This window comes from Rhinatrema bivittatum, chromosome 6 (assembly GCF_901001135.1).
Source record: "Rhinatrema bivittatum chromosome 6, aRhiBiv1.1, whole genome shotgun sequence".
Lineage (NCBI taxonomy): Eukaryota > Metazoa > Chordata > Amphibia > Gymnophiona > Rhinatrematidae > Rhinatrema > Rhinatrema bivittatum.
The window spans coordinates 320545665-320571626 of NC_042620.1; the positions used below are offsets into that span (position 1 = coordinate 320545665).

Below are 25962 nucleotides of genomic sequence, written 5' to 3' on the forward strand. Positions count from 1 at the left end.
CGAACCCTTAAAGTTGCTTCAGATTTGTGGTTTTATTTTGAGATTTTATGAATGTTTTATTGTACACCGCTTTCAGCATTGGAGTATATCTATTGATTGAAGGCTGTGCTCAGCGAGGAGGCAGACTGTTTCCAGTGTGCAACTAAGGAATAACCGTTTTTATTAATTTATAATTATTTTAGAAGGCTTCTGTGTATAATATATTGCTGTTTGTGCTTTCATTATAATCTTTCTCTTTCTAGATATTGATATTGTATATTAATTTGCTATTGGGTTTCTTTAAGATTCAAGGAAAAAAACCAACAAAAAAAAACCAAACAATCTAGCTTTAAATTAGATAAAATCTCTCTCTGTATTTTAATTTAGCTGTCACTAATAATCTCTGTTTAGATATTAATATTGGGGCATACATTTGCTGAGGGTTCATTAAATCATTCAACAACCAACCTCGTTTCCTTAATGCAATAATTCTGCAACCTCCAAAACGTTAAGGAAACCCCTTGATGTGTGGTTTGTGTGTGGTTGCTATCAATGCATCAGCCACTCAATTTAGCTGGCCCATTAAGATAGCTCCGGTGTTTTATTCTTTAGTTTTCTTAAACAATTTTATTTTCTTTTTCTTTTTGTTTTTTCAATTTTTGCAAATCTTCTTTAAAATTGCGTGCTTCTGTTCCCCCGATAAGCGGTACGACCCACCATTCTCTTATTAATGCTTTTGTAAAATATTTACTTATCTTTTAGTTGCTAAATTGCTGCCGCTGTTTATGGGTCCCACTCCACTTGCCCGACACTGGCCATGTTTCGGCAGCAAAGGACAAAAAAATTCCAGAAAGTGTCCTGCTCTACCTAGCTTGGGGGCTGCTGACTCAGAGCCAGCAGGAGTCAATCAGATCCATTGTGGGCTATGCTCAGCGAGGAGACAGGAAGCATTAAATCTTCTTGTGTCCAGCTAAGTAAAAGTTTAACTTAGTAAACCAATCAGGGGGAGGGTCTTTTCAAACTCAATTGCAGATACAGAGTCCTGAGAACAACCTTGACCAAGGGTTAACTGTGACCCACAGACACCTGTTCTTGACAGCTGTGCAGCCCACAAGTCTATTGCCCCACTCACACAGGGCATTAAGGAACTAAAAAAACAACAGGATTACAGTGGGCTCTGGTAGAATTAGACCTGTGATGCGGAGACACACGCTGTATCAAGTGACAAGTACAAAACGCCTTCTCTGTATTAAATATCGAAGAAGTTCTTGAGAAAGAGATTGAAGTGTTATCCGAAAAGAAAGAAGAAACCCAATACATATAGAAATTCCATAAAATGATCAGTCACCAAAGGAAAAAGCTCATTGTGCTGGGTGACTGTCATCAGAGGCACTAATCTGGGAACTCTCAGCGAGGGAAACACTACAGTTAAAAGCCTCCCAGGATCATCGGCCAGCAGAAATGCTATTCAAATAGTCAATGTGATCAAAGAAGAAAGCAAAGACTTTAAAGTTGATATTATCATCCATCTGGGAACCAACGATCTTGCTAGAAACAGCATCCAAGTGGTACAGAGTGATTTCCAATCTCTAGCGAAGCAGATTAGTCACATGGCGACAACCATTGCCTTTTCAGAAGTGTTACCGGTTCATGGAAAGCGGAAGGAGAGGCTAAGCCATATTAATAACTTCAATGTATGGCTCAAATCCTGGTGTAAGGAACAAAGTTTTGGATTTATTAGAGGCTGGGGCTGTGTATGGAACAGTAACGCTCTTTGTCAAAGATGGCTTACATCTGTCTGAGGCAGGAAAAAGGATCCTAAGAGAAATTCAAATCCTATGTCATAAGGCATTTAAACTAGATGCTGGGGGTGGCACCTCCCAAACACAAATGCAAAGGAAAAGGGTGAAGTTGATAACAAAACTCAACTAAATAAGTCACAAAAGAAGTCCAGGAAAAGCAGTAACCTGAATGAGAAAAGCTGGAAAGCTATGAGCACAAATGCTCGTAGTTTGGGCAATTAAATCCTAGATCTGCAAGCCCTAATGGTGGAGGCGAACTTGGACATTGTTGCTGTCACGGAGGCGTGGTTCATAGAATCTCATGATTAGGATACGGCAATACCGGGCTATAACTTAAGGAAGGACAGAGAGGACAGGAAAGGGGGGAGGAGTGGCTCTTTATGTCAGAAACAATATCCAAGCATCTGAGCTGCAAGGAAGATGGGGCAAAGAAGAAGCACTATGGGCCACCCATTTTTATTGGAGTTGTTTACAGGCCTCCAAATCAAAAGGAAAAGCTTGACAGAGATCTGGTTGAAGACATCCAAAAGATGGGAAAGAAGGGAGAAGTGGTGATTGTTGACTTTAATGTGCCGTATGTAGACTGGAGAATCCCTTCTGCAGAATCTAACAATAGTAAAGAGATAGTGGATGCCCTACAAAGGGCTCTGTTCAAACAAATGGTAATGGAACCCTCGAGGGAGGGAGCTATACTCGATTTAGTGCTCACTAATGGAGATAATGTCCAGGTGGGTGCCCACCTCAGCACCAGTGATCAAACGGTATGGTTTCATATCACAAATAGGATACAGAAAAGAAACACAAAGACCAGAGTTTTGCAGTTCAAAAACACAGACTTTGATGAAATGGGGAAGTACCTGGAGGAAGAACTAGAAGGCTGGGAGAACAAGAGAGATGTGGATCAACAGTGGACCAATCTAAAAGGAGCAATTACCAAGGCAACTAATCTATATGTTAGAAAAGTAAAGAAAAGCAAAAGAAAAATGAAACCTATCTGGTTCTCAAAGGAGGTGGCTGCCAAAATAAAAGCTGAGGGGTAGATTTTTAAAAAGTGCGCCTTCGCGTATTTGTTGGCGCTCCAGGCGCAAACAAAAGTACGCTGGATTTTAGTAGATACGCGCGTATCTGCTAAAATCCTGGATTGGCGCGTGCAAGGCTGCCGATTTCGTGTAGCCAGCGCGCGCCGAGCCGCACAGCCTGCCTCCATTCCCTCCAAAGCCGCTCCGAAATCGGAGTGGCCTCGGAGGGAACTCACTTTCGCCCTCCCCTCACCTTCCCCTCCCTTCCTCTATCTAACCCACCCCCCCGGCCCTATCTAAACCCCCCCCTACCTTTGTCGGGGGATTTACGCCTCCCCGAGGGGAGAAGTAAATCCCCGCGCGCCAGCGGGCCGCTAGCGCGCCTAGATACAACCTGGGGGCTGTTCCGGAGGGCGCGGCCACGCCCCGGACCGCCCCGGGCCGTAACCACGCCCCCGGGCCTGCCCACGAAACGCCGCGTCCCGCCCCCAAAACGCTGCACCGCTCGGCCCCGCCCCTGACACGCCCCCTCGAAAAACCCCGGGACTTACGTGAGTCCCGGGGCTCTGCGCGCGCCGGTAGGCCTATGGAACATAGGCGCACCGGCTCGCAAGGCCCTGCTCGCGTAAATCCGGGTGGATTTACGCGAGCAGGGCTCTTAAAATCTGCCCCTAAAAGAACAGCGTTCAGGAAATATAAATGATCCCAAAGGAGCACAAAGAAGAATATCTGGTGGAACTGAGGGAGACAAAGAAAGTAATCAAGACAGCAAAAAGTCAAGCGGAAGAAAGGATTGCCAAAGAGGTAAAGCGAGGTGACAAAACATTTTTCAGATACATCAGAGAAAGGAGAAAAGTTCAAAGTGGTATAGTGAAATTGAAAGGTGAAAAGGATCAAAGTGTGGAAAGAGACGAAGAAATGGCAGAAATATTAAATAAATACTTCAGTTCGGTGTTCACTAAAGAGGACCCTGGAGAAGGACAGTCGCTAGTTAACAAGAAACTGGAGGGAAGTGGAGTAGATGTAATTCCGTTTACAGTAGAGAATGTATGGGAAGAGCTGGGGAAACAAAGTGGACAAAGCCATGTGGCCTGATGAGGTTCATCCCAGGATACTGAGGGAGCTGAGAGATGTGCTGGCGGATCCACTGTGTGACCTGTTCAATAGATCCTTAGAAATGGGAGTGGTGCCGAGTGATTGGAGAAGAGCGGTGGTGGTCCCACTTCACAAGAGTGGGAGCAGAGAAGAGACTGGAAACTACAGGCCGGTTAGTCTCACCTCGGTGGTGGGAAAAGTAATGGAGCCGCTGCTGAAAGAAAGAATAGTGAACTATCTACAGTCAGAAGAATTGTTGGACCAGAGGCAGCATGGATTCACCAAGGGAAGGTCCTGTCAGACTAATCTGATTGACTTTTTTGACTAGCTGACTAGGGAAATAGATCGAGGAAGAGCGCTCAATGTCATCTACTTGGATTTCAGCAAAGCTTTTGATATGGAACCGCACAGGAGGCTTGTGAATAAAATGAGAAACTTAGAAGTGAGTTCCGAGGTGGTGGCCTGGATTGCAAACTGGTTGACGGACAGAAGACAATGTGTGATGGTAAATGGAACTTACTCTGAAGAGAGAGCGGTGTTAAGCGGAGTGCCGCAAGGATCGGTGTTGGGACCGGTCCTGTTCAATATTTTTGTGCGTGACATTGCGGACGGTATAGAAGGTAAAGTTTGTCTTTTTGCGGATGACACTAAGATCTGCAACAGAGTGGACACACCGGAAGGAGTGGAGAGAATGAGACGGGATTTAAGGAAGCTGGAAGAGTGGTCAAAGATATGGCAGCTGAGATTCAATGCCAAGAAGTGCAGAGTCATAGATATGGGGTGTGGAAATCTGAAAGAACTGTATTCGATGGGGGGTGAAGGGTTGATGTGCACGGAGCAGGAGAGAGACCTTGGGGTGATCATGTCTAACGATCTAAAGTCGGCGAAACAATGTGACAAGGCGATAGCTAAAGCCAGAAGAATGCATGTTACAAAATCGGCGTAGATTTGGGCGCACAAATCTACGCCTGCGCGTAAGTACTAAAATTTGGCCCATTTCATTTTTTGTCCTTCGGATTGCTGTTAACCCTATACTGTTTGGTCTATCTTAGTTGCAGTGACATTGTCTGGTCATGAACTGGCAAAATGGAGATATCTTTTCCTGGGGTAATCATTGTTTCCAGAGCTGTCTGCATTCAGTACATCCCCCAATGCAACTCTTAATTGGACCTCCCAGCTCTTCTAAGCCTCCCCATGCCCTATGCATCCTTTGTGGATGTCTTCAGCAAGAAAAAGGCAGAGGTCCTCCCACATCATTGTCTGTACAATTGTGCCATAGAGTTAATGCTCAGTAAAGCATCATCCCAAGGTAAAGTGTACCCTCTTAACCATCCCTGAGATAGAGGTGATGTTTGAGTGCGTCTGGGAGATCCTCGAGAAAGGTTTCTACTTCCCCTGCGGGGGCTGACTTCTTATTTGTTGGCAAAAAACTTGAGTCCCTACACCCATGTATCTACTACGACCGCAGCTTTTTAACATATTCATAAAATACCTAGAGTTGGAACAATTAGTTAGGTGATCAAATTTGCTGATGATACAAAATTATTTAAAGTTGTTAAATCACAAGAAGATTGTAAGAAACTGCAAAACCACCTTAAAAAACTAGAAGACTGGGTATCCAAATGGCAGATCACATTTAATATGGACAAGTGCAAAGTGATACTTGTAGGGGACTAGTGGGCACTCCATGAAGTTAGCATGTAGCACATTTAAAACTAATCGGAGAAAATTCTTTTTCACTCAACGCACAATTAAACTCTGGAATTTGTTGCCAGGAGATGTGGTTAGTGCAGTTAGTGTAGCTAGGTATAAAAAGTTGGATAAGTTCTTGGAGAAGTCCATTACCTGCTATTAATCAAGTTGACTTAGAAAATAGCCACTGCCATCACTAGCATCACTAGCGTGGGATATACTTAGTTTTTGGGGACTTGCCAGGTACTTGTAGCCTAGATTGGCCACTGTTGGAAACAGGATGCTGGGCTTGATGGACCCTTGGTCTGACCCAGTATGGCAATTTCTTATGTTCTTAGGGAAAAGTATCCCAAATTACAGCTACACAATGCAAGGTGCCACATTCAGAAGCACCACCCAGGAAAAGGATTTAAATATCATCGTGGATAATATATTGAAATTCTCTATTCAGTGTGTGGCAGCAGCCAAAAAGGCAAACAGAATGATAGGAATTATTATGGAAGAAATGGAGACTAAAACATCGCTGTATCGCTCCATGTTGCGACTATACCTTGCTTATTATGTGCAGTTTTGCCCAATGCATCTCAAAAAAGATATAGCAGAATCAGAAAAGGTACAGAGAAGGGCGACCAAAATGATAAAGGGGATGGAACGAGACAGCTGAGAGGAGATATGATAAGAGGTCTGCAAAATAATGAGTGAAGTGAAACGGATAAACGTGAATCGGTTGCTTACTCTCAAAAAGTACTAGGGGACACACAATGAAGTTAACAAGGTAATACATTTATTTATTTATAAACTTTTATATACTGTTGTTTGGAACATGCCGTCACAACGGTTTACAAGCAAGAAAAAATAAACACAAGAAAATTAATGAATTGGAAAATAATAAAAAGATAATTAAACAAGATCTGAACATAAAAATGGTTAAGAAATAATTAACTAAGTACAAGCCTTCAAAAATAAAATAACATTATGAATAACTACTAGGATAAAAATAAGAAATCTAAATACTTATTTAAAGACAAATAGGAGAAAATATTTTTTTGCTCAATGCATAATTAAATTCTGGAATTTGTTGCCGGAGGATGTGGTAAAAACTGTGGGTGAAGCGGAGTTTAAAAAAAGGTTTTGACAAGTTCCTGGAAGAAAAGTTCATAAACCATTATATTAAGGTGGACTTGGAGAAATCAGCATGGACTCTATCAACCTTTTGGGATACTGCTAGATAGTTGTGATCTGGATTAGCCATTGCTTGGATAATAGGCTTGATGGACTTTTGGTTTGACCCAGTATGGCAAATCTTATGCTTTTATGTAAGTTGGGGCTTATGGGAGGAATGGGCTGTGATTGTTGTGTGTCCCTGGACTCCTGTAGAGGGCCCCAAGCCCAAGGGTTACATTTGTATTATAGAATGGGAGTTTTTATTGCCTACGTAGAAAAGATGTGGAGAAAAGTCTAGGGGTGATTCCACATGCATTGGGCATAATACTGAAAGAAGCATGGTAGCATGGTAGCCCCAGGCTTCAGTGGGATGGACCAATGATAAAAACAATACTAACATTAACAAAATGTTCTATCTAGAAACAAATCTAACTGACTTTCTGGGATGTATGCATACGCACACATCTGCAGTCTACACATATTTATGTATAAATGTATAACCTGCACTTCAATCCAGTTTGAGGTGGCGTGCAAAAAGGAACAATCATAAAATTTGATACAAGGTCAAACAACCACATAAACAGTCTTTATATTCTTTCTCCTACAATACAGATGTAACCTGCCAGGCTCATAGTTAAACTCTGCTTCTCTACAGCCCAAAAACCAAAATTGGAAATCGATAATTACACCATCAGTCTAGGCAAAAGCTCACTGGAAAAAAAAAGTCTAGAGCTTATTTTGGAAAGTCTGTGTATATGTTACAAGACGGAGATGCTTTGGTAATAAGTCCTAAAAGATTAGGCCCGCTACTGAATATGCCCTCTCTCAAGTCTCAGCAACCTGAGCTAGATGCAATTATAGAACATCTAGAAGGCCCCCTTAGGAAGATCCAAGTGCATGTGTAGGATTATATTGTAAATGTGCAACATGGCATTAATCCATAGAAAGGTATTATTATTCAAAGGTTTGTGCATCATCATAGCTACCTTATATTTAATTTGCCATTCAAAAGTAGCCAATGAAGGTCATGCAATATCGGTGTAATACAAGTTCTTGGTCCCAATCCTGACAGAATCTGGGCAGCCACGCTCTGTAAAATCTGAAGTGTTCTCAGCTGGTATCCCTATAGAAGTTGAATTACAGTAATTCAAACTGGAAACCAGTAAAGCCTGAAGCACCGACCAAAATTCAGTTGTGCCTAATAGGGACTTAAGCCTACATAATAAGCACAACTTAAAGAAACTGGCCTTGACTATAGATGTCACATGGTCATGCACTGAAAATTCGAATCTGACTCTCAAGCTTTTTGCTTGTGATACAATGGGTATTTTACAGGCCTCAAAACTACAGGAAGAAGGAACATTTTCAGGGACTGATATCTAAAGAATGATTAACTCAGCTCTTTCCAGATTGAGGGCCAATTTGTTGTGAAAGAGCCATTGCTTCACTGCCTTCAAGGCAAATTGAGACCATGTTAAATGTAGCTCTCCAAATAGACAAGACAGGAATAAAAAAAACTGTGTCATCAACATACAAGCTATAATCTGTGCCAAGTCCAGAAAGCAACCTACAGATAAGAGCCATATATGTTAAATGATAAAGCCAACAAGGCCAATCCTTCCAGGACAATAACAACAATAAGATGATAATTAGATGTGCTTGTGCCAATTCTGACATGCTGGGTTCTCTCTGCAAGATAAGATGTAAAGCAATTTAATACCATTTCTGAGATTCCACACTCCCTAAGATGGTAAGTTAAAATCTGGTGATTGAATGTGTTGAATGCACGGAAATATCCAGCAGGACAAATACATAACACCAGTCAACATCAAACCCTCTTCTAATTGTAGCAATACTGAGAGATTTTTGAAAACCAAGGATGAAACTCATCGAGGATGGAATGCTCTTGACTTAATCATTCAATATTAGAAAGGGCAAAGAGAAATTTGGACAATAGTTTGCAAAATTTATAGAGTCAAGGGAAGACTTTTTTTTTTTTTTTTAAACAATCATCTTACAGAAGCTTGTTTTAAGCTGGATGGCAACCTCTCTTTCACTAAGGAAAAGTTGAAAGTATTTGCAATAAATTGACATATATGATTTCTCACTGCCTTCAAGAGAAGTGAGAAATGATATTTGTTGAAGGACATGAAGAAGAATTCATTGCTGCAATTGTCTGAGTAAATTCAGACTGTGTCACTCTTCTAAAATAGCCCCTTTTTCCTCCACACCTTCAAACAAGAACATAAGAAAATGCCATACTGGGTCAGACCAAGGGTCCATCAAGCCCAGCATCCTGTTTCCAACAGTGGCCAATCCAGGCCATAAGAACCTGGCAAGTACCCAAAAACTAAGTCTATTCCATGTTACCATTGCTAATGGCAGTGGCTATTCTCTAAGTGAACTTAATAGCAGGTAATGGACTTCTCCCTCCAAGAACTTATCCAATCCTTTTTTAAACACAGCTATACTAACTGCACTAACCACATCCTCTGGCAACAAATTCCAGAGTTTAATTGTGCGTTGAGTAAAAAAGAACTTTCTCCGATTAGTTTTAAATGTGCCCCATGCTAACTTCATGGAGTGCCCCCTAGTCTTTCTACTATCCGAAAGAGTAAATAACCAATTCACATCTACCTGTTCTAGACCTCTCATGATTTTAAACACCTCTATCATATCCCCCCTCAGTCATCTCTTTTCCAAGCTGAAAAGTCCTAACCTCTTTAGTCTTTCCTTATAGGGGAGTTGTTCCATTCCCCTTTTCCTCCCCCTTAGTATCGGGACAAGTCAGAGACTTGTCCCGATACTAAGTAGGAGGAACCACAGGAAGCAGCACGATCAAGCTGGGTAGAGAGAACCTTTCATCCCCCCAAATCACATTAAATCTTCACTGATGGTAACTGTACTATTCGTACCCATGACTGTGCATGTAAAACTGCCCCCCAAAACCCACCCCACTCCCCAAACCTAACCCTGAGTTCATAATGCCCCCTCTTATAGTGGTACAAAAAGTTCAATTATAAGTGAGTCTCCATAGAGGCGCTCTCTCTGTCTCTCTCCCTCTCCCATCCCGAACCAGCATTTGTGATAAATACCATTTCAGCCGGTAACGCACAATGAATGCAGGCATAACGCACAGAAAAAAGGTGTGGTTATTTCCAGCATTAAAACCTGTGTTGCTGTGCATTACTTTATCGCACGCCATGTTAACCGACCCTCATTTCTATTTACTTTGCCCAAACTCCTCCCCATCTGAATACTAATTTGAAATTTGCATACACATTTAACAATGCGGTATTTATCACGTGAGTATGGGCATTATCACATGCATTAGGGCCCTAACGTGTGCGATAATGCCCTGACACATTTTGATAAATGACCCTGACAATTCATTAAAACCGCGTCTGTATCAGTTAACCATGTTTCAGTAATACAAAGAAAATCTGGAGCTTGAGAACATAAATCGTAAAGTGTTGGAATTTTCTTGCAAACAGATTGAGCATTAACTAGTATAGTCAAAGATCATAGAGGTATCTGTAACAAACAGGAAGAATAGCACTGTAGTTTCTTATGAGTAAAGTGAGAAAGTTCGCCAAATCTGATTCTTTCAGAATAACTAGGGGATCTCCTGGGATGATTCAGATTTCATAGTCAATGTCGTCATGCAACCAATGATGGAAAGTAAAGTACTTGGCCACACTCAGGAGCACACACTGCTCCAGCAACTCTGCCAGCTCTTCATCCCCCTACCCCGCACCAGTGACATCTGTGTGTGTGTGTGTGTGTGGCGGGGGGGCCAGAGCTAGTGCCAGACAGTGAGAGCACAGCGGACAGACCAGCTCTCATGCGGTTAGAGCAATTGATGGATGCAGCCTGAATGGCCATTGGGAAGAGGCAGCACACGGGCAGAAAGGCTGCTGGAAACCCCAGGTACAGTGTTATCCACTGGCACTTCACCCACCCTTGCACCCACACCAGTGACATCACTGGGAGGGTGGGGCTAGCGCCAGAGAGTGACAGCACAGCAGACAGGCAAGCTCAGTCAGGCTCTCCCACTGTAAAAGCAATTGAATTGGATGTTCCAGCAGGAAGAAATGTATGTGCGGATCCGAAAAAATCCACCCCAGTCAGAATCCTCCTGTCCCCCCAACATATCCTCAAAAATGCTGTTGATATAACACCAAACAAATTACTGGGGGAAGCGGGGAGACCCACAGACACACACACAGAGATGGTGCCTTAATAAGCCTTTTTTACTGTTGGAAAGTAGACTTTAAAAAAAGAAAGAAAAATTAAGAGGAAGGACATAAAGAAAACCTCTTTTAAGGCAAAGAAAGATATTTTAACTTTTTGTGGGAAATGTTTCTTCGAGGTACACTTGCTTTACATACTATACAAGAGAAAGTTATAGAAATCAGAGCAACAATGGAGGAAAAGAGATGGCAAACCAATGCAAAAAAAAAAAGTTAATAAATCACCTAAAGGATAAAAAGTTCCTAAAATTTAACGTAATTGGTATTCTATCTAAAGGTTTCAAAATTATTTCCCTCAATTATATTTATCTTTAGCTGATATCTTGAAATAGAGTCTCAATTCACACTATTACCAAATGCAATCCTTAAACATCCCAGCTGCCTGTAGTCTACAATTTTCACATGTTTTCTCCTTCATTTTCCACAGGAAATTGGCCTAAATAAATATCTGCAATTATCATGGCATTTTCTGCAATTTCCCAGAAACTTATGTCATGTGATATTCTCTCTAAATCAAGATGCAATTAATTTGCCCATCAATTTTCTCCTATTTAAAAGAAATAAAAATAAACACTCTTACTCAAGGGACATTTGTTGAGGGTCTAGGCCATTCTATGGAAACAATTATGTTGATCCCTACTTATAAGGGGTTTTTTTTTTTTGTTTTTTTTTAGAAAATCTCATAAATGTAACTATCTTTGTGAACACAGAATGACCTTTTCAAGAACTGCACATTCCCTGCACACTTCAGCTATGTATAATATGGAAATGCAACATTACAGAATGACAAACAACCACTGACAAATTCTGCCATAATCAAAAGGTGACAGGGAAATCCAGTACTTTAATATTTAAATTATACGGAAATCAGCATAGACAAACTACCGCAGTGTACAGGCCAGGCATGGTGATAAGGTACCAAAGGCAGATATTTGATCCATGATAATTCAAAGCAGTTCCACCAGGATACGAGCATAGTAAATCATTTTTTTTAGTTTGATATGTTGTGTCAAATTTCACTAAACTGATACAATGTATACTGATACAGGGAGCCTGTGAACAACTGGAGGGGAATGGCTCTTGTACATAAAATTCTACAATGATTTTTTTGCATTATACCAAAGTATATAGAAATATATTGGCACACCCAAAATGATTAAACAATAACCCACTTTCTAAAGCACAGGGAAGATATTAGAAGATCCAGCTAAGTTAAAAGTAAACTTTTATGACCCATCAATAAAAGGTAATGAATTAGGAACAGCTGCCAATCTCTTTAAGATAAGCCTACCTTGTTCCTTTATTTTATTGTTTTATTTATTGTTTTTTTTTGTTATACCGAGTTTCATGATAGGCATCACATCAACCCGGTTTACAAATAACAAGGAGTGTAAAAGCATAACGTAACGTAAAAAACAATATTTTCAATAAGAACCTTGAACTTTAAATACAGTGAATCAGAAAAAGGGAGAGGGAAAGTTACAAAAAACAAGGAAAATAAACTTGGGATGGAAGGGGAGAAATTGAACAGCACAATATAATTATAATTATAATTATAATTGCATGTTCCTGCAATTAACTTTAAAATAGTTATGTATTCACATTTCACAAGGGTCTCTCTGGTAGGTAACTCACCTTCACATCAGTAGCTTGAAACTAATTAAGTTCAAAATCCTCCATCTATGGCATATAGATGCCTATAGGGGAGGGAACTTTTCAAAGGGATTTATGGGGGCCTGGCCGAAAATTGCTCTCCTCAAATGCAGTTAACAGTAAGTGCAAGGTTTACAATGGGCATGGCTTTGGGTGTCTTTAAGTCAGGAGAAGAAAATAGTGCAGGTACTTGATGTTTTCCAAAGCATGCATGCTATTATCCTCAGCTTGGCAGAAGTACAACCGAGCAGGTAGAAAGCACATGGGCAGTTTTAACACATGTACTATATGCAAGTTTTCCCTCTGAAAGTCTGGGTAAAGTGCACGTTAAAACTTTCCATATACTTTGCAACTATGCAGGCTGTTTGAAAATTGCTCCCTTACAGCAAAATATTCCATCCATCTTCTACTAAAGGAACATGGATGTCACATGTCAGAAAGTTTTCCAGAATGCTATGGCTGCTGTGTCTTTTCAGTTCTACTGCCTACAATGAACCCCCAATTTAGCAAAATAGGGGAATTAAGAATTAATAGGATATACATTTACATGATTTTTGTCGTCAAAGGTACTTTCTCAAAGGCTAAACAAACTAGTTTTTTTTTTTCTTACTATTTGATCATTCCATAAATACTAAGAAATGATGTGCACCTACCGCCAGTATCCTGGCAAGAGATTGGCTCTGGTTCATTAATATCTTCTTGCACAGAAGTATCTTGCTGAATTGTAGAATAACTGCTAAAATAAAGCAAAATAAGGTTAAAGGAAACCAGAAATAAAATGGGTTCTGTGATCCTGCTGTTCAATATCTTTTAACCAGTGACCTTTTCCATTCAGATAAAAGAAAAACCTCTCTTAACCTGATTGACTTTTGTTACTATATAAATTCTGTGCAGGATTAGTGATGCTAGGAAATGGACCCAGTAAAGTGCTTTGATAAAAGCACCATTAGCTGAACATACCCACTGTGCAAAACTGCAGATGCTCAGGGCAAGCAGCAAACCAAAACAATTGGAAGGAAAGCTTCAGATAAAGAATCCCCCTTTTTTTTTTTTTTGGTTGATAATTTGTTGCCAAATAGTAAAACTTTTCCCCTTTAGGTGCTTGTACCAATGTGCAGGTAAAACTGCTTAATGTTTAGCAATTGCTCCTTAAATGCTGTGCACTTGTCAAGGAATCACCTCCTCATTCCCAAAAGGAAAATCTAAACACAATGCACTAACCTGCAAGAATGAGCTCGTTAACGCACACATTTCTCTCATGGAAGTGGCTAATTTGAATATTATTACTTTGAGGGTCTTTTGTATGCGATAAAGCCAGCATGAAATCACAGACCTTATTGCAAAAAAAAGATAACTTTACCTCCCTCAGGTATAGTCAAGTTTCATGGAAAATTGCCAATTTGCGTAATCTTCTGCACCTAATTTTCCTACTGTGAAGTTGCTAATGATTCAATTTATATGATTCTTCAGCTCATTAGTGATTTTTTTTTCAAACAGCTTTGTAAATACAAACTACATGTGGACATGCAGCAAATAATGCATATAAAAATTTGCAAATGCGATTATGTGTGCTATTTACTGTCTTTTTGTGGGTAATTGTGTTTGCGAAGCTGTTCCTACTTTAGAGCATCAGTTTCAAAGTCTATTTTCAAAACCAAAATAAATCTGTATATCTCACATCAAGTCAAAATTAAAGAAATATATATTAGCATCCAAGATGGCATTTGCTTTACGGGACAAGGCTGAACTTGTCGAATGTTGAACACTTGACGAGTGTTGAATACCCTTATTTTGCCTTTTTAGGACGGCTAAACGTAAGACTAAACTCAAAGTTGTGCTGGTAGATGCAACGACACAGCTCCATTCTCCCCAACTTTCAGAGAGGACTAATGCTGAGAATTAGAACAATCACTTACATGCTCATCCCCCAATGCTAAGACTCTACAGGTGCCAAAGCATCAGCAAACAAATTCCTTGGGTCTTGCTGTCCTGGGGCTGAGGAAGGCAGATATTGCCAGCTGAAAATTGGACCACAGGTAATAAAGCAAAATGTTGCTTACCTGTAACAGGTGTTCTCACAGGACAGTTCTCACAGGATGTTAGTCCTCACATATGGGTGACATCATCAGGATGGAGCCCAATCAAGGAAAACTTCTGTCAAAGTTTCCAGAACTTTGACTGGCCCCTACTGGACATGCCCAGCATGGCACTAACCCTGCAGCCAGCAGGGGTCCTCCTTCAGTCTTATTTGAAAGCTACAGGCAGTGCCAAAAAATAAAATAACAAAACGTTACGAACCCAACACTGCGGGGCGGCGGGTGGGTTTCATGAGGACCAACATCCTGCTGTCCTGGGAGAACACCAGTTACAGGTAAGCAACATTTTGCTTTCTCACAGGACAAGCAGGATGGTAGTCCTCACATATGGGTGAGTACCGAGCTGAGGATGTCCGAACATGCACCAAATGTACCCAAAGGTGTGCAACAGGCACAACAACTGGGGCGGAATTTGGTAGAGGGCATCCTGAACCCCACCGGGCAGGCAGAAGGGTGTTGGTACGTCACGTTGTAAATAGGATACGAAGGACAGACTGGCCGAAGATGGAATCTTGTCTTCCAGCTTTGTCCAAGCAATAGTGGGCTGCAAAGGTGTGGAGAGAACTCCAAGTGGCAGCCCTACAAATGTCAGGAAGCGGCACCGATCGTAGGTGTGCTACTGAAGTCGCCATGGCCCTCACAGACTGTGCTTTAACATGGTCTTGGAATGGAATGCCCGCTTGCTGATAGCAGAAAGATATGCAGTCCGCTAACCAGGAGGAGAGAGTCTGCTTTCCCACAGGCTTCCCTAACTTGTTAGAGTGGAAAGAGACAAATAATTGAGTGTTTTTCCTGTGGGCAGCTGTACGGTCTAGGTAAAACGCTAGAGCCCATTTACAGTCAAGGGTATGCAGAGCCTGTTCTCCTGGGTTGGCATGGGGCCTGGGAAAAGAGGTAGGTAGTATGATGGATTGATTAAGATGAAAATCCGAAACTACCTTAGGCAAGAATTTAGGGTGAATGCAGAGTACCGCCCAGTCCTGCAGAAGTTTAGTGTAAGGCGGATAGGTAACTAGGGCCTGCAATTCACTAACTCTGCAAGCTGAAGTGATAGCCCAAAGGAAAATCACTTTCCATGTGAGATATCTAAGGTCACAAGAGTGAAGAGGCTCAAATGGTGGTTTCATGAGCCGACATAGAACTAGATTAAGGTCCCAAGAAGGGGCCGGAGGACATAGCGGAGGCGTGATGTGGAGCGAGCCCTTCGGCCAGTCTGTCCTTCGTAACCTATTTACAACGTGACGTACCAACACCCTTCCGCCTGCCCGGTGGGGTTCAGGATGTCCTCTACCAAATTCCGCCCCAGTTGTTGTGCCTGTTGCACGCCTTTGGGTACATTTGGTGCATGTTTGGACATCCTCAGCTTGGTACTCACCCATATGTGAGGACTACCATCCTGCTTGTCCTGTGAGAAAGCAAAATGTTGCTTACCGATACTTTTATGGAAGGCGGCTACCGCACTGACATGCATCCTAATGGAGGAAGTCTTAAGACCTGACTCTGATAAATGCCAGCGATAGTCCAGAAATTTCGGGATTGAACAGGAAAAGGGGTCAAGGGACTGAGAAGAGCAACATGACGTAAACCTTTTCCATTTGTAAGAGTAAGCTTTTCTCGTGGAAGGCTTCCGTGAAGCAATCAAGACACAGAAAACTGACTCAGAAAGGTTAAGTGGTTGAAGGAATAACCTTTCAACATCCATGCCGTCAGGGACAAGGCTTGAAGATTGGGATGTCGTAGGCACCTGTTGTTCTGAGTGATCAGAAGCGGGTCCTTTCCCAAGGGAATGTGCCTGCGGATGGAGAGGTCCTGAAGTATTGGGAACCACACTTGGCGTGGCCAGTGAAGTGCTATCAGGATCATAGTTCCCTTTTCCTGACGTAACTTCACGAGAGTCTTCGAGAGAAGAGGAAGTGGAGGGAATACGTAGAGCAGATTGGTTGCCCACGAGAGGGAGAATGTGTCCCTGGGTTGAGAGTGTTTGCTGCGAATGAGAGAGCAGTAGTTCTCCACTTTGCGGTTTTGCGGGGACGCAAAGAGGTCTATCCAAGGATATCCCCATTGTTGGAAGATGGCGTTCGCTACCGAGGGGTTGAGAGACCACTTGTGCGGTTGGAAGACGCGACTCAGCTTGTCTGCCAGCACATTGTCCACTCCCGGCAACCAGGTGGCCCTGAGGTACATTGAATGGGAGAGAGCTTCCGCCCAAATCTGCACAGCTTTCTGACACAGAAGGAAGGAGCCTGTGCCTCCCTGTTTGTTGATGTACCACATTGCCACCTGGTTGTCCATCTGAATTAGGATGACTTGATTTGAGAGGCGATCCTGAAAGGCCCTGAGAGCATATCTGATTGCTCGAAGTTCCAGGAAATTTATTTGGTGTTTGGCTTCCTCTGGAGACCAAGAGCCTTGTGTCTGCAGATCGGCTACATGAGGTCCCCACCCGAGGTTGGAAGCGTCAGTGTTGAGAATGATTTGAGGATTTGGAACTTGGAAGGGCAATCCCTGGAGGAGATTGGTCTGATTTTTCCACCAGGCGAGAGACAGATGGAGTGAGTCGGTGACATGGACAATGGTCGACAGAGGCTGAATAGCTTGAATCCATTACCTCAGAGTCCAGTGCATGAGTCTCATGGCCAAGCGGGCCATTGGTGTGACATGGACTGAGGATGCCATGTGTCCGAGGAGGACGAGAAATTGGCGTGCATTTGCGGAGTGCTGAGACTGCAGCTGGTGAGCAAGGGACGCAAGAGTCAGTGCTCGTTGTCAAGGCAGGAAAGCTTTTGCCTGTAAAGTGTCCAAGTCTGCCCCAATGAACGATAAGGTTTGAGATGGGACTAAGTAGGATTTGTCGTAATTGATGAGAAATCCTAACGAAATTAGAGTGTGTAAAGTTAGATTGAGGCACGACAGAGCAGCTTGCTGAGTGGGAGCCCTTATTAACCAATCGTCCAGGTAAGGGTAGACGTGAACATCTTGGTTTCTGAGGAAGGCTGCGACAACTACGAGGCATTTGGTAAAGACTCATGGTGCAGAAGCTAGGCTGAATGGGAGCACTCGATATTGATAGTGCTTGGGGCCTACTAGAAATCTCAAGAACTTGCGATGAGCTGGAGTTATCGCAATATGGGTGTATGCGTCCTGGAGGTCCAGAGAGCAGAGTCAATCTCCTCTTTGTAGAAGAGGTAGAAGCAATCCCAAGGTGACCATCTTGAAGTTTTCTCACTGGAGGTACTTGTTGAGGGCCTGTAGGTCCAGAATATGAAGGACGCCTCCCGATTTTTTGGGGATTAGAAAGTACCGGGCATAGAACCCTAGGCCTTGCTGAGTGTGTGGAACGGGTTCTATTGCTCTTGACTGGAGAAGGAGGGAAACGCCCTTCTCTGTACTTTCTCCAGTGCAACTATATCTTTTTTGAGATGCGGCGACCAGAACTGCACACAGTACTCAAGATGCGGTCTTACCATGGAGCGATACTGAGGCATTGACATTTCCATTTTATTCACCATTCCTTTCCTAATTATTCCTAACACTGTTTGCTTTTTTGACTGCTACAGCACACTGAGCCGACAATTTCAATGTATTATCCACTATGACACCTAGATCTTTTCCTGATTGGTAACTCCTAATATGGAACCTAACATTGTGTAACTATAGCATGGGCTATTTTTCCCTATATGCATCACATTACACTTGTCCACATTAAATTTCATCTGCCATTTGGATGCCCAATCTTCCAGTCTCACAAAGTCCTCCTGCAATTTATCACAATCCGCATGTGACTTAGCTATTCTAAATAATTTTGTGTCATCTGCAAATTTGATCATCTCCCTTGCCAGATCATTTATAAATATATTGAAAAGCATCAGTCCAAGTACAGATCCCTGAGGCTCTCTCCACTGTTTACCTTTTTCCACTGAGAGAAATGACCATTTAATCCTACTTTCTTGTTTCCTGTTTTTTAACCAGTTTACAATCCACGAAAGGATATCACCTTCTATCCCATGACTTGGGGCCATTTGGTCTTCTGCTGTCATTTCTATGATTTAGTTTTCTTAGAAGCTTTTCATGAGAGTCTTTGTCAAACGTCTTCTGAAATTCAAATACACTACATCTACTGGTTCACCTTTATCCACATGTTTATTAATCCCGTCAAAAAAATGTAGCAGGTTTGTGAGGCAAGACTTCCCTTCCCTTCCACTCTACGCACAATTAAGCTCTGGAATTTGTTGCCAGAGGATGTGGTTACTGCAGTTAGCGTAGCTGTATTCAAAAAAGGTTTGGATAAGTTCTTGGAGGAGAAGTCCATTAACTGCTATCAATCAAGTTTACTTAGGGAATAACCATGTATAATTTCATCAGTAGCATGGGATCTTCTTGGAGTTTGGGTACTTGCCAGATTCTTGTGGCCTGGTTTGGCCTCTGTTGGAAACAGGATGCCGGGCTTGATGGACCCTTGGTCTGACCCAGCCTGGCAATTTCTTGTGTTCTTGCATACATTTATGCTGGCTGTGTTCCATTATTTATTTATTTAACATTTTTTTCTATACCGACCTTCAACATTAAACTCTGTGATTTTGATCTTTAGAATAGTTTCCACTGTTTTCCCAGCACTGAAGTCAGGTTCACTGGTCTATAGTTTCCCAGATCACTCCCGGAGTCCTTTTTAAATATTGTGGTTACATTGGCTACCCTCCAGTCTTCAGGTACAAAGGATGATTTTAATGATACTTTACTAATTTTTACTAATAGATCTGAAATTTCATTTTTGAGTTCTTTCAAACCCTGGGGTGCATACCATTCGGTTCAGGTGATTTGCTACTCTTTAGTTTGTCAAACTAGCCTACTATATCTTCCAGGTTCATCTGAAACATCATCCTTGAAAACTCTCTCTGGAACCGGTATCTCCCCAACATCCTCAATAGTAAAGACAGAAGCAAAGAATTCATTTAATCTTTCCATGATGGCCTTATCTTCCTTAAGAGCCCCTTTAACCCCTAGGTCATCTAACAGTCCAACAGACTGCCGTGCAGGTTTCCTGCTTCGGATATATTTTTAAAAGTTTTTATTATGAGTTTTTGCCTCTACAGCTAACTTCATTTCAAATTCTTGCTTAGCCTGTCTTATCAATGTTTTACATTTAACTTGGCAATGCTTATACTTTTTCCTATTTTCTTCAGATGGAAGGAGGATCCAATTTTTAAAAGGACTTTTTTGGCTAAAATAGCCTCTTTCACCTCACCTTTTAAACATGTCGGTAATCGACTGACCATCCTTCCAACTTTCTTAATGCATGGAATCATCTGGACTGCACTTCTAAGATGGTGTTTTTAAATAATGACCACTCCTGTTGTACACTTTTAAACCTCTGCAGCTGCACCTTTCAGTTTTTTTTTCTAACTATTTTCCTCATTTTATCAAAGTTTCCCTTTTGAAAATTTAGTGTTAGAGTGTAGATTTACATATTGTCCCCCTCCCAGTCATTAGCTCAAATTTGTTCATATTATGATCACTATTGCCAAGTGGCCCAACCACCATTACCTTTCTCACCAAATACTGCGTTCCACTAAGAATTAGATCTAAAATAGCTCCCTCTATCATCGGTCGTTTATTTCATCTAGGAACTTTATTAGGAAAGGAATGGGTAATAAATTGGAAAATGTCATAATGCCTCTGTATTGCTCCATGGTGAGATCGCACCTTGAATACTGTGTACAATTCTGGTCTCAAAAAAGATATAGTTGCGATGAAGGTACAGACAAGGGCAACCAAAATGATACAGGGGATGAAAAAGCTCCCCTATGAGGAAAGGCTGAAGAGGTTAGGGCTGTTCAGCTTGGAGAAGAAACTGCTGAGGGGGGATAGGATAGAGGTCTTTAAGATCATGAGAGGTCTTGAACAAGTAGATGTGAATCGGTTATTTACACTTTTGGATAATAGAAGGACTAGGGGGCATTCCATGAAGTTAGCAAGTAGCACATTTAAGACTAATCGGAGAAAATACTTTTTCACTCAACGTACAATTAAGCTCTGGAATTTGTTGCCAGAGGATGTGGTTAGTGCAGTTAGTGTAGCTGGGTTCAAAAAAGGTTTGGATAAGTTCTTGGAGGAGAAGTCCATTAATTGCTATTAATCAAGTTGACTTAGGGAATAGCCACTGTTATTAATTGCATCAGTAGCATGGAATCTTCTTGGTATTTGGGTAATTGCCAGATTTTTGTGGCCTGGTTTGGCCTCTGTTGGACATAGGATGCTGGGCTTGATGGATCCTTGGTCTGACCCAGCAAGACAATTTCTTATATTCTTACGTCTCTAGCATGTCCTGATGTTACATTTACCCAGTCAATACCGGAGTAATTGAAATCTCCCATTATTTCTGCACTGCCAAATTGGTTAGCTTCCCTGACTTTTCTTAGCATTTCATCATCTGTCTGATCATTTTGGCCAGGTGGACTGTAGTATACTCATATCACTATATTCTTACCCAACACACATGGGATTTCTACCCATATAGATTCTACTGTGTATTTAGTCTCTTGTTGGACTCTATGCATGCCCTCCTGGACATAAAGCGTCACACTCCCACCAAGTTGATCCTTTCTGTCATTGCGATATAATTTGTACCCTGATATAGCACTCTCCTATTGGTTATCCTACTTCCACCAAGTCTCTGAGATGCCAATTATGTCTATCTCATCATTCACTGCTATACACTCTAACTCTCCCATCTTACTTCTTAGACTTCTGGCATTGGCATACAGACATTTCTAAGTTTCTTTGGTATTTGTATTAACAGCCTGCTTTTCAGTTTATAGGGATAATATGGAATCCTTTTATTCAGGTGATTCTTTATTTATAGGCACATGGACTGTGTTTGCTTTTATTGGAACTTTTCTGTTAAGATGCCCTAACTCTCCTGTTTCATTAGTATCATTTGAAGATACCTCCCTCCAAATCATGCACTGCTGAGTGACTGTCTGCTTTCACCCTTGTACTAGTTAAAAGCTGTTCTCTTTTTTTAAAAAGTTAGTGCCAGCAGCCTGGTTCCACTCTGATAAAAGTGGAGTCCGTACTTTTGGAAAAGTCTCCCCTTCCCCAAAAAGATTGCCCAGTTCTTTACAGAACTGAATCCCTCTTCCCTGCACAATCGTCTCATCCACGCATTGAGACTTTGGAGTTCTACTTGTCTCTGAGGACCTGCACATAGAACAGGGAGCATTTCAGAGAATGCCACCCTGGAGGTTCTGGATTTCAGCTTTCTACCTAAAACTCCTAAATTTGGCTTCTGGAACCTCCCTCTCACATTTTCCTATGTTGTTGGTGCCCACAAGTACCACAACAGCCGGTTCCTCTCCAGCACTGTCTAAAATCCTATCTAGATGACACATGAGGTCCGCCACCTTCGCACCAGATAGGCAAGTTACCATGCGGTCCTCATGACTACCAGTCATTCAGCTATCTACATTTCTAATAATCCCTCCTGGGCAGAAGCCCTAGGATACTCGTCCTCAGTGCGAGAGGGCAATGCATCACCTTGAGAGCAGGTCCTTGCTACAGGATCACTTTCTGCTAAACCAGGGTGATGCTCTCCAACCAGGAGACCTTTCTGATCCAAGGCAGCACCAAGGCTGCCAGACTGGATTTGGGACTTGGCTATTATGTCCTTGAAGTTCTCGTCAATATACCTCTGTCTGCCTCTGCTCCTCTAGGTCTTGGACTCATTCTGAGAGCCAGGAGCTTTTTGCACCAGGTGCACACATATAACCTCTCACTGGCGGGTAAAAAAATCATACATGTGACACTTGATGCAAAACACTGGAAGGCTCCCCCCCCTTGCTGCTGGACTGCTGCCTTCATAGTTAACTTTAGGTTGCTGTGGGATTAGGAATGTGTACAATGTGTGTACACATTGTACACATTCCGGAGTGATTTGTAGTTCTTACAAGAACATCGGTATATAAAAATTAAAAATAAATAAATAAATGTGAGTGTTTTAAATGTATAGGTGTATTCACTAAATCTGATAGTGACCTATAAGGGGATGATTAAATTCTTAGTAAGGATTGTTGCAATAGTATGATTCAGATAAGAGCCTGATTGATTTTTAATGAGAAATTGTCTCTTGCCTATAAATCAAGGATGAGTTAGGGTGGGTGGGAGGAAGGGAAAGAGACCCTAGAATTAACTCCCTCTGGATTGCTTATCTCAGACACACACAAACTCTAAAGAATATACCCCACTATTTCATCTCTCTCCAAACTTATTAAGTCGTAACATTTCCCAAAGCAATACTTACCAATCCTCTTCGGACACCAGCAAGATGATCTCTCAATGCTACCACTAGATTGAGAGGTTTGAGTTTCAGCACGCGCTTCCAGTCCTCTTCTACTGCAAAGGGTGCAGGGCATCTGGAAGCGGTGCTGAGGAGTTTGAAGTCTGGATTGCTCGCTGTGACCTCTAGAGTCCTCTCTCAGGTGCTGCTGCGAACAGTATGCAGATGAGCCTTCCTATCCTCTTCTACTGCAAGGGTTGCGGGGCTTCTGGAAGCTGAGGCTGTGGCGTTCGAAGCTTAGATCACTCATTGTGACCTCTGGAGTCCTCTCCTGGGGACTGCTGGGAACAGTATGCAGATGAGCCTCTGGTCCTCTTTTACTGCCAACTATTGCAACTTCCTGCTAAATGGGATCTCCAAGACAAACTTGAAACAGTTACAACTCATACAAAGCATAGCGGCCAGACTCCTGGTAGACACCAAATCTTCAGACCACATTATGCCCATCCTTCATAATCTTCACTGGCTTCCTATTGAAAGGATAAAATTCCAGATCCTTTTTTCACCTCAAATGCATGTACAAACAGGCCATGGATTATCTCTCATCTCTTCTTACTCCCTACACCTCATCCGGAGAGCTCTGGTCCTCAGAGATGGCCCTTCTTGCCTCCTCTGATGTCCACAAAACTACTGCATGAGAAAGAAAACCTTTAGCTGTTTTGCTCCCAAACTCTGGAACAAGGTCCCGCTTCCCATCAACCTTGAACCATGCTACCTCACGTTCAGAAAGAAAGAAAAGCCATAACTATTTAACCAATCCTTCTCTCTATCTCATAATCTGGCCTAGTCTCTCCACCCAGGAACATTTTCCATGGAGGGCAATTAGAGCTGTTCTAAACTCTGATTCAAATACTGTACTTCTATTCCATTTGGAGATTCTATCAATCTGCTTTGTTAAATTAACTAAGTTCCGCTGCCCTGAGCACTCAGCTTGGAGGTCAATAGAGCTACTGTTTATTAGTCTGGTTCTGGCTTGACCTTATATTGAATGTTAAATTAAATTAGCTCTGGCACTGACTGCCAAAGTTCGACCTTATACTTATGTTAACTGAATTCATTTTAGTACTGTCAAGTTTGAACTTCTGCTCTGAATCTGACTTGTTAAGTTATTCTAATTTATTGTAATCTGCTTTGAGTCCAGTCTGGATAAAAACGGAATATGAAGTGTTTGGAAATAAAATAATGTAATACTGAAATGTGTTTATAACTAAATTTGGTTGATTTAGTTAGGATCAGTATATATTTTAGTTGCTGATTGCAAACTCAGTAAGCAAAACAAATATATGTAAGATGCACAGTCTAGTTTGTTTCCTATTAAGAGGAAAATGCCTTTGCTTGATTTCACCTTATTGATGTTCCACAGTGCTGAGAATCAGGCCAGTGGCTTCAAGCTTTCTTCTAAGTACAAACAGAAGATTTCCAGAGTGATTCAGGCTCAGAAGGACAGGTTCCAAGCTTTCCTTGTTGGTGAACTAAAGTCCACTTGCTTGAAACTGGTGATGGAAGGCTCAAAGTGCTCCAACAAAGAGTTCCTCAACCTTCTATGTTCAAGGACAGGATCAAGAGCTGAGAGAAATCTTACTCACTCTGCTTAAGTTGAGACCAGGGCTCTCACCATTTGAGTAAGGAGTCAAAGAAGAGTTGGAGAGGCAAGAGGTATAGGAGGCTCTGTATTGTCCAAAGTGGCCACATCTGAATTTGAGTTCTGTCTCCCAAGCCCAGTTGAAGTAGAAAAAATATTAAAAAGCAAGCTAAACCAAGATCAGACTCTTCTCAACCTAGATGCTTCCATAACCATAACCAGCATCACCTGCTATATGTGAATGGACTTCTTGGTACGTGCTACATTTGTACCATTATTCAGTATGTACATATTGAGTGTAATGTTGTAACATCACACACAAGTTAGCCACCAGTAAATATGTGCATAAGTAGTTACACCAATTTTTAAAGCAGACTTACATGCATAAGTCCATTTTGAAAATTATCCTGGTGATAGGAGTCGTGGTACTCACCCGCTCCTATGCGGCAGAAACACCGCCAGATCCAGCCGCCATACTGCCTCACCCTGGTCTTCCTGTAGGCATATGCACATATGTGCGCAGTGGTAGGAAGGAACAGACCAGTGCTTACTGATGACATCACCCGCCGGCCCAACTTAAGCCAAAGCCCCACACTGGTTCCTTGCCTCAGCAATTTATTTATTTATTTAAAATTTTTATATACCGGAATTCCTGTATGCAATACAAATTAGTCCGGTTTACAAGTAACGAAAGAGGTTGCCCTGGTCTGGGAAGTTAGACCTGGGTTTTTTACATAGAACATGGAACAATAACAATAAACCATTGAACATTATTACAAGTAACATAGAATGTAACAATAGCATTTAACAGATTTAACCTTTTTTACAAAGAACTTTAGTAGCGAATATGGTCTGCAGTAGACGGTTATATAAAGGTGAATAATGACTGTTAGAATTGCGAATAAGCAAGTACGGTATGAAAATTAAGTGGCAAGGTGTTGGTGACACCCTGCAATGGTTGGATCTGAAAGTCAGGAGGAGGTGCCTATTGGAAAGCTTGCCTGAAGAGCCAGGTTTTTAACCTTTTTTTGAACTCTAGTAGATTGGGTTCGAGTTGAAGGTCTGGTGGGAGCGCATTCCATTGGTGTGGTCCCGCAGTGGAGAGTGCTCTTTTTCTTAGTGTTGATTTGGCAGGAGCTGCGGCTAACGTGCCTTTGTAGGCGCTTCTGATGGGTCTGGAAGATAAGTGTGGACGAAGTTGGGTTTGTAGAGATATAGGTGCGACGTTGTGAATTGCTTTATGAATGATGGTTAATGTTTTATATAGGAATAGGTCTCCTGGTGTGCCTTGGTCC

General features: G+C 41.9%; 1 protein-coding gene across 1 annotated transcript in view; it reads right to left on the reverse strand.

Moving 5' to 3' along the window:
• Nucleotides 1-25962, reverse strand: part of RADX (RPA1 related single stranded DNA binding protein, X-linked) — a 239279-nt gene that overhangs the window by 49929 nt on the left and 163388 nt on the right. The window contains 1 exon segment of the mRNA XM_029607574.1: nt 13311-13393. Within this exon segment, the coding sequence (XP_029463434.1) occupies nt 13311-13393 (83 nt within the window).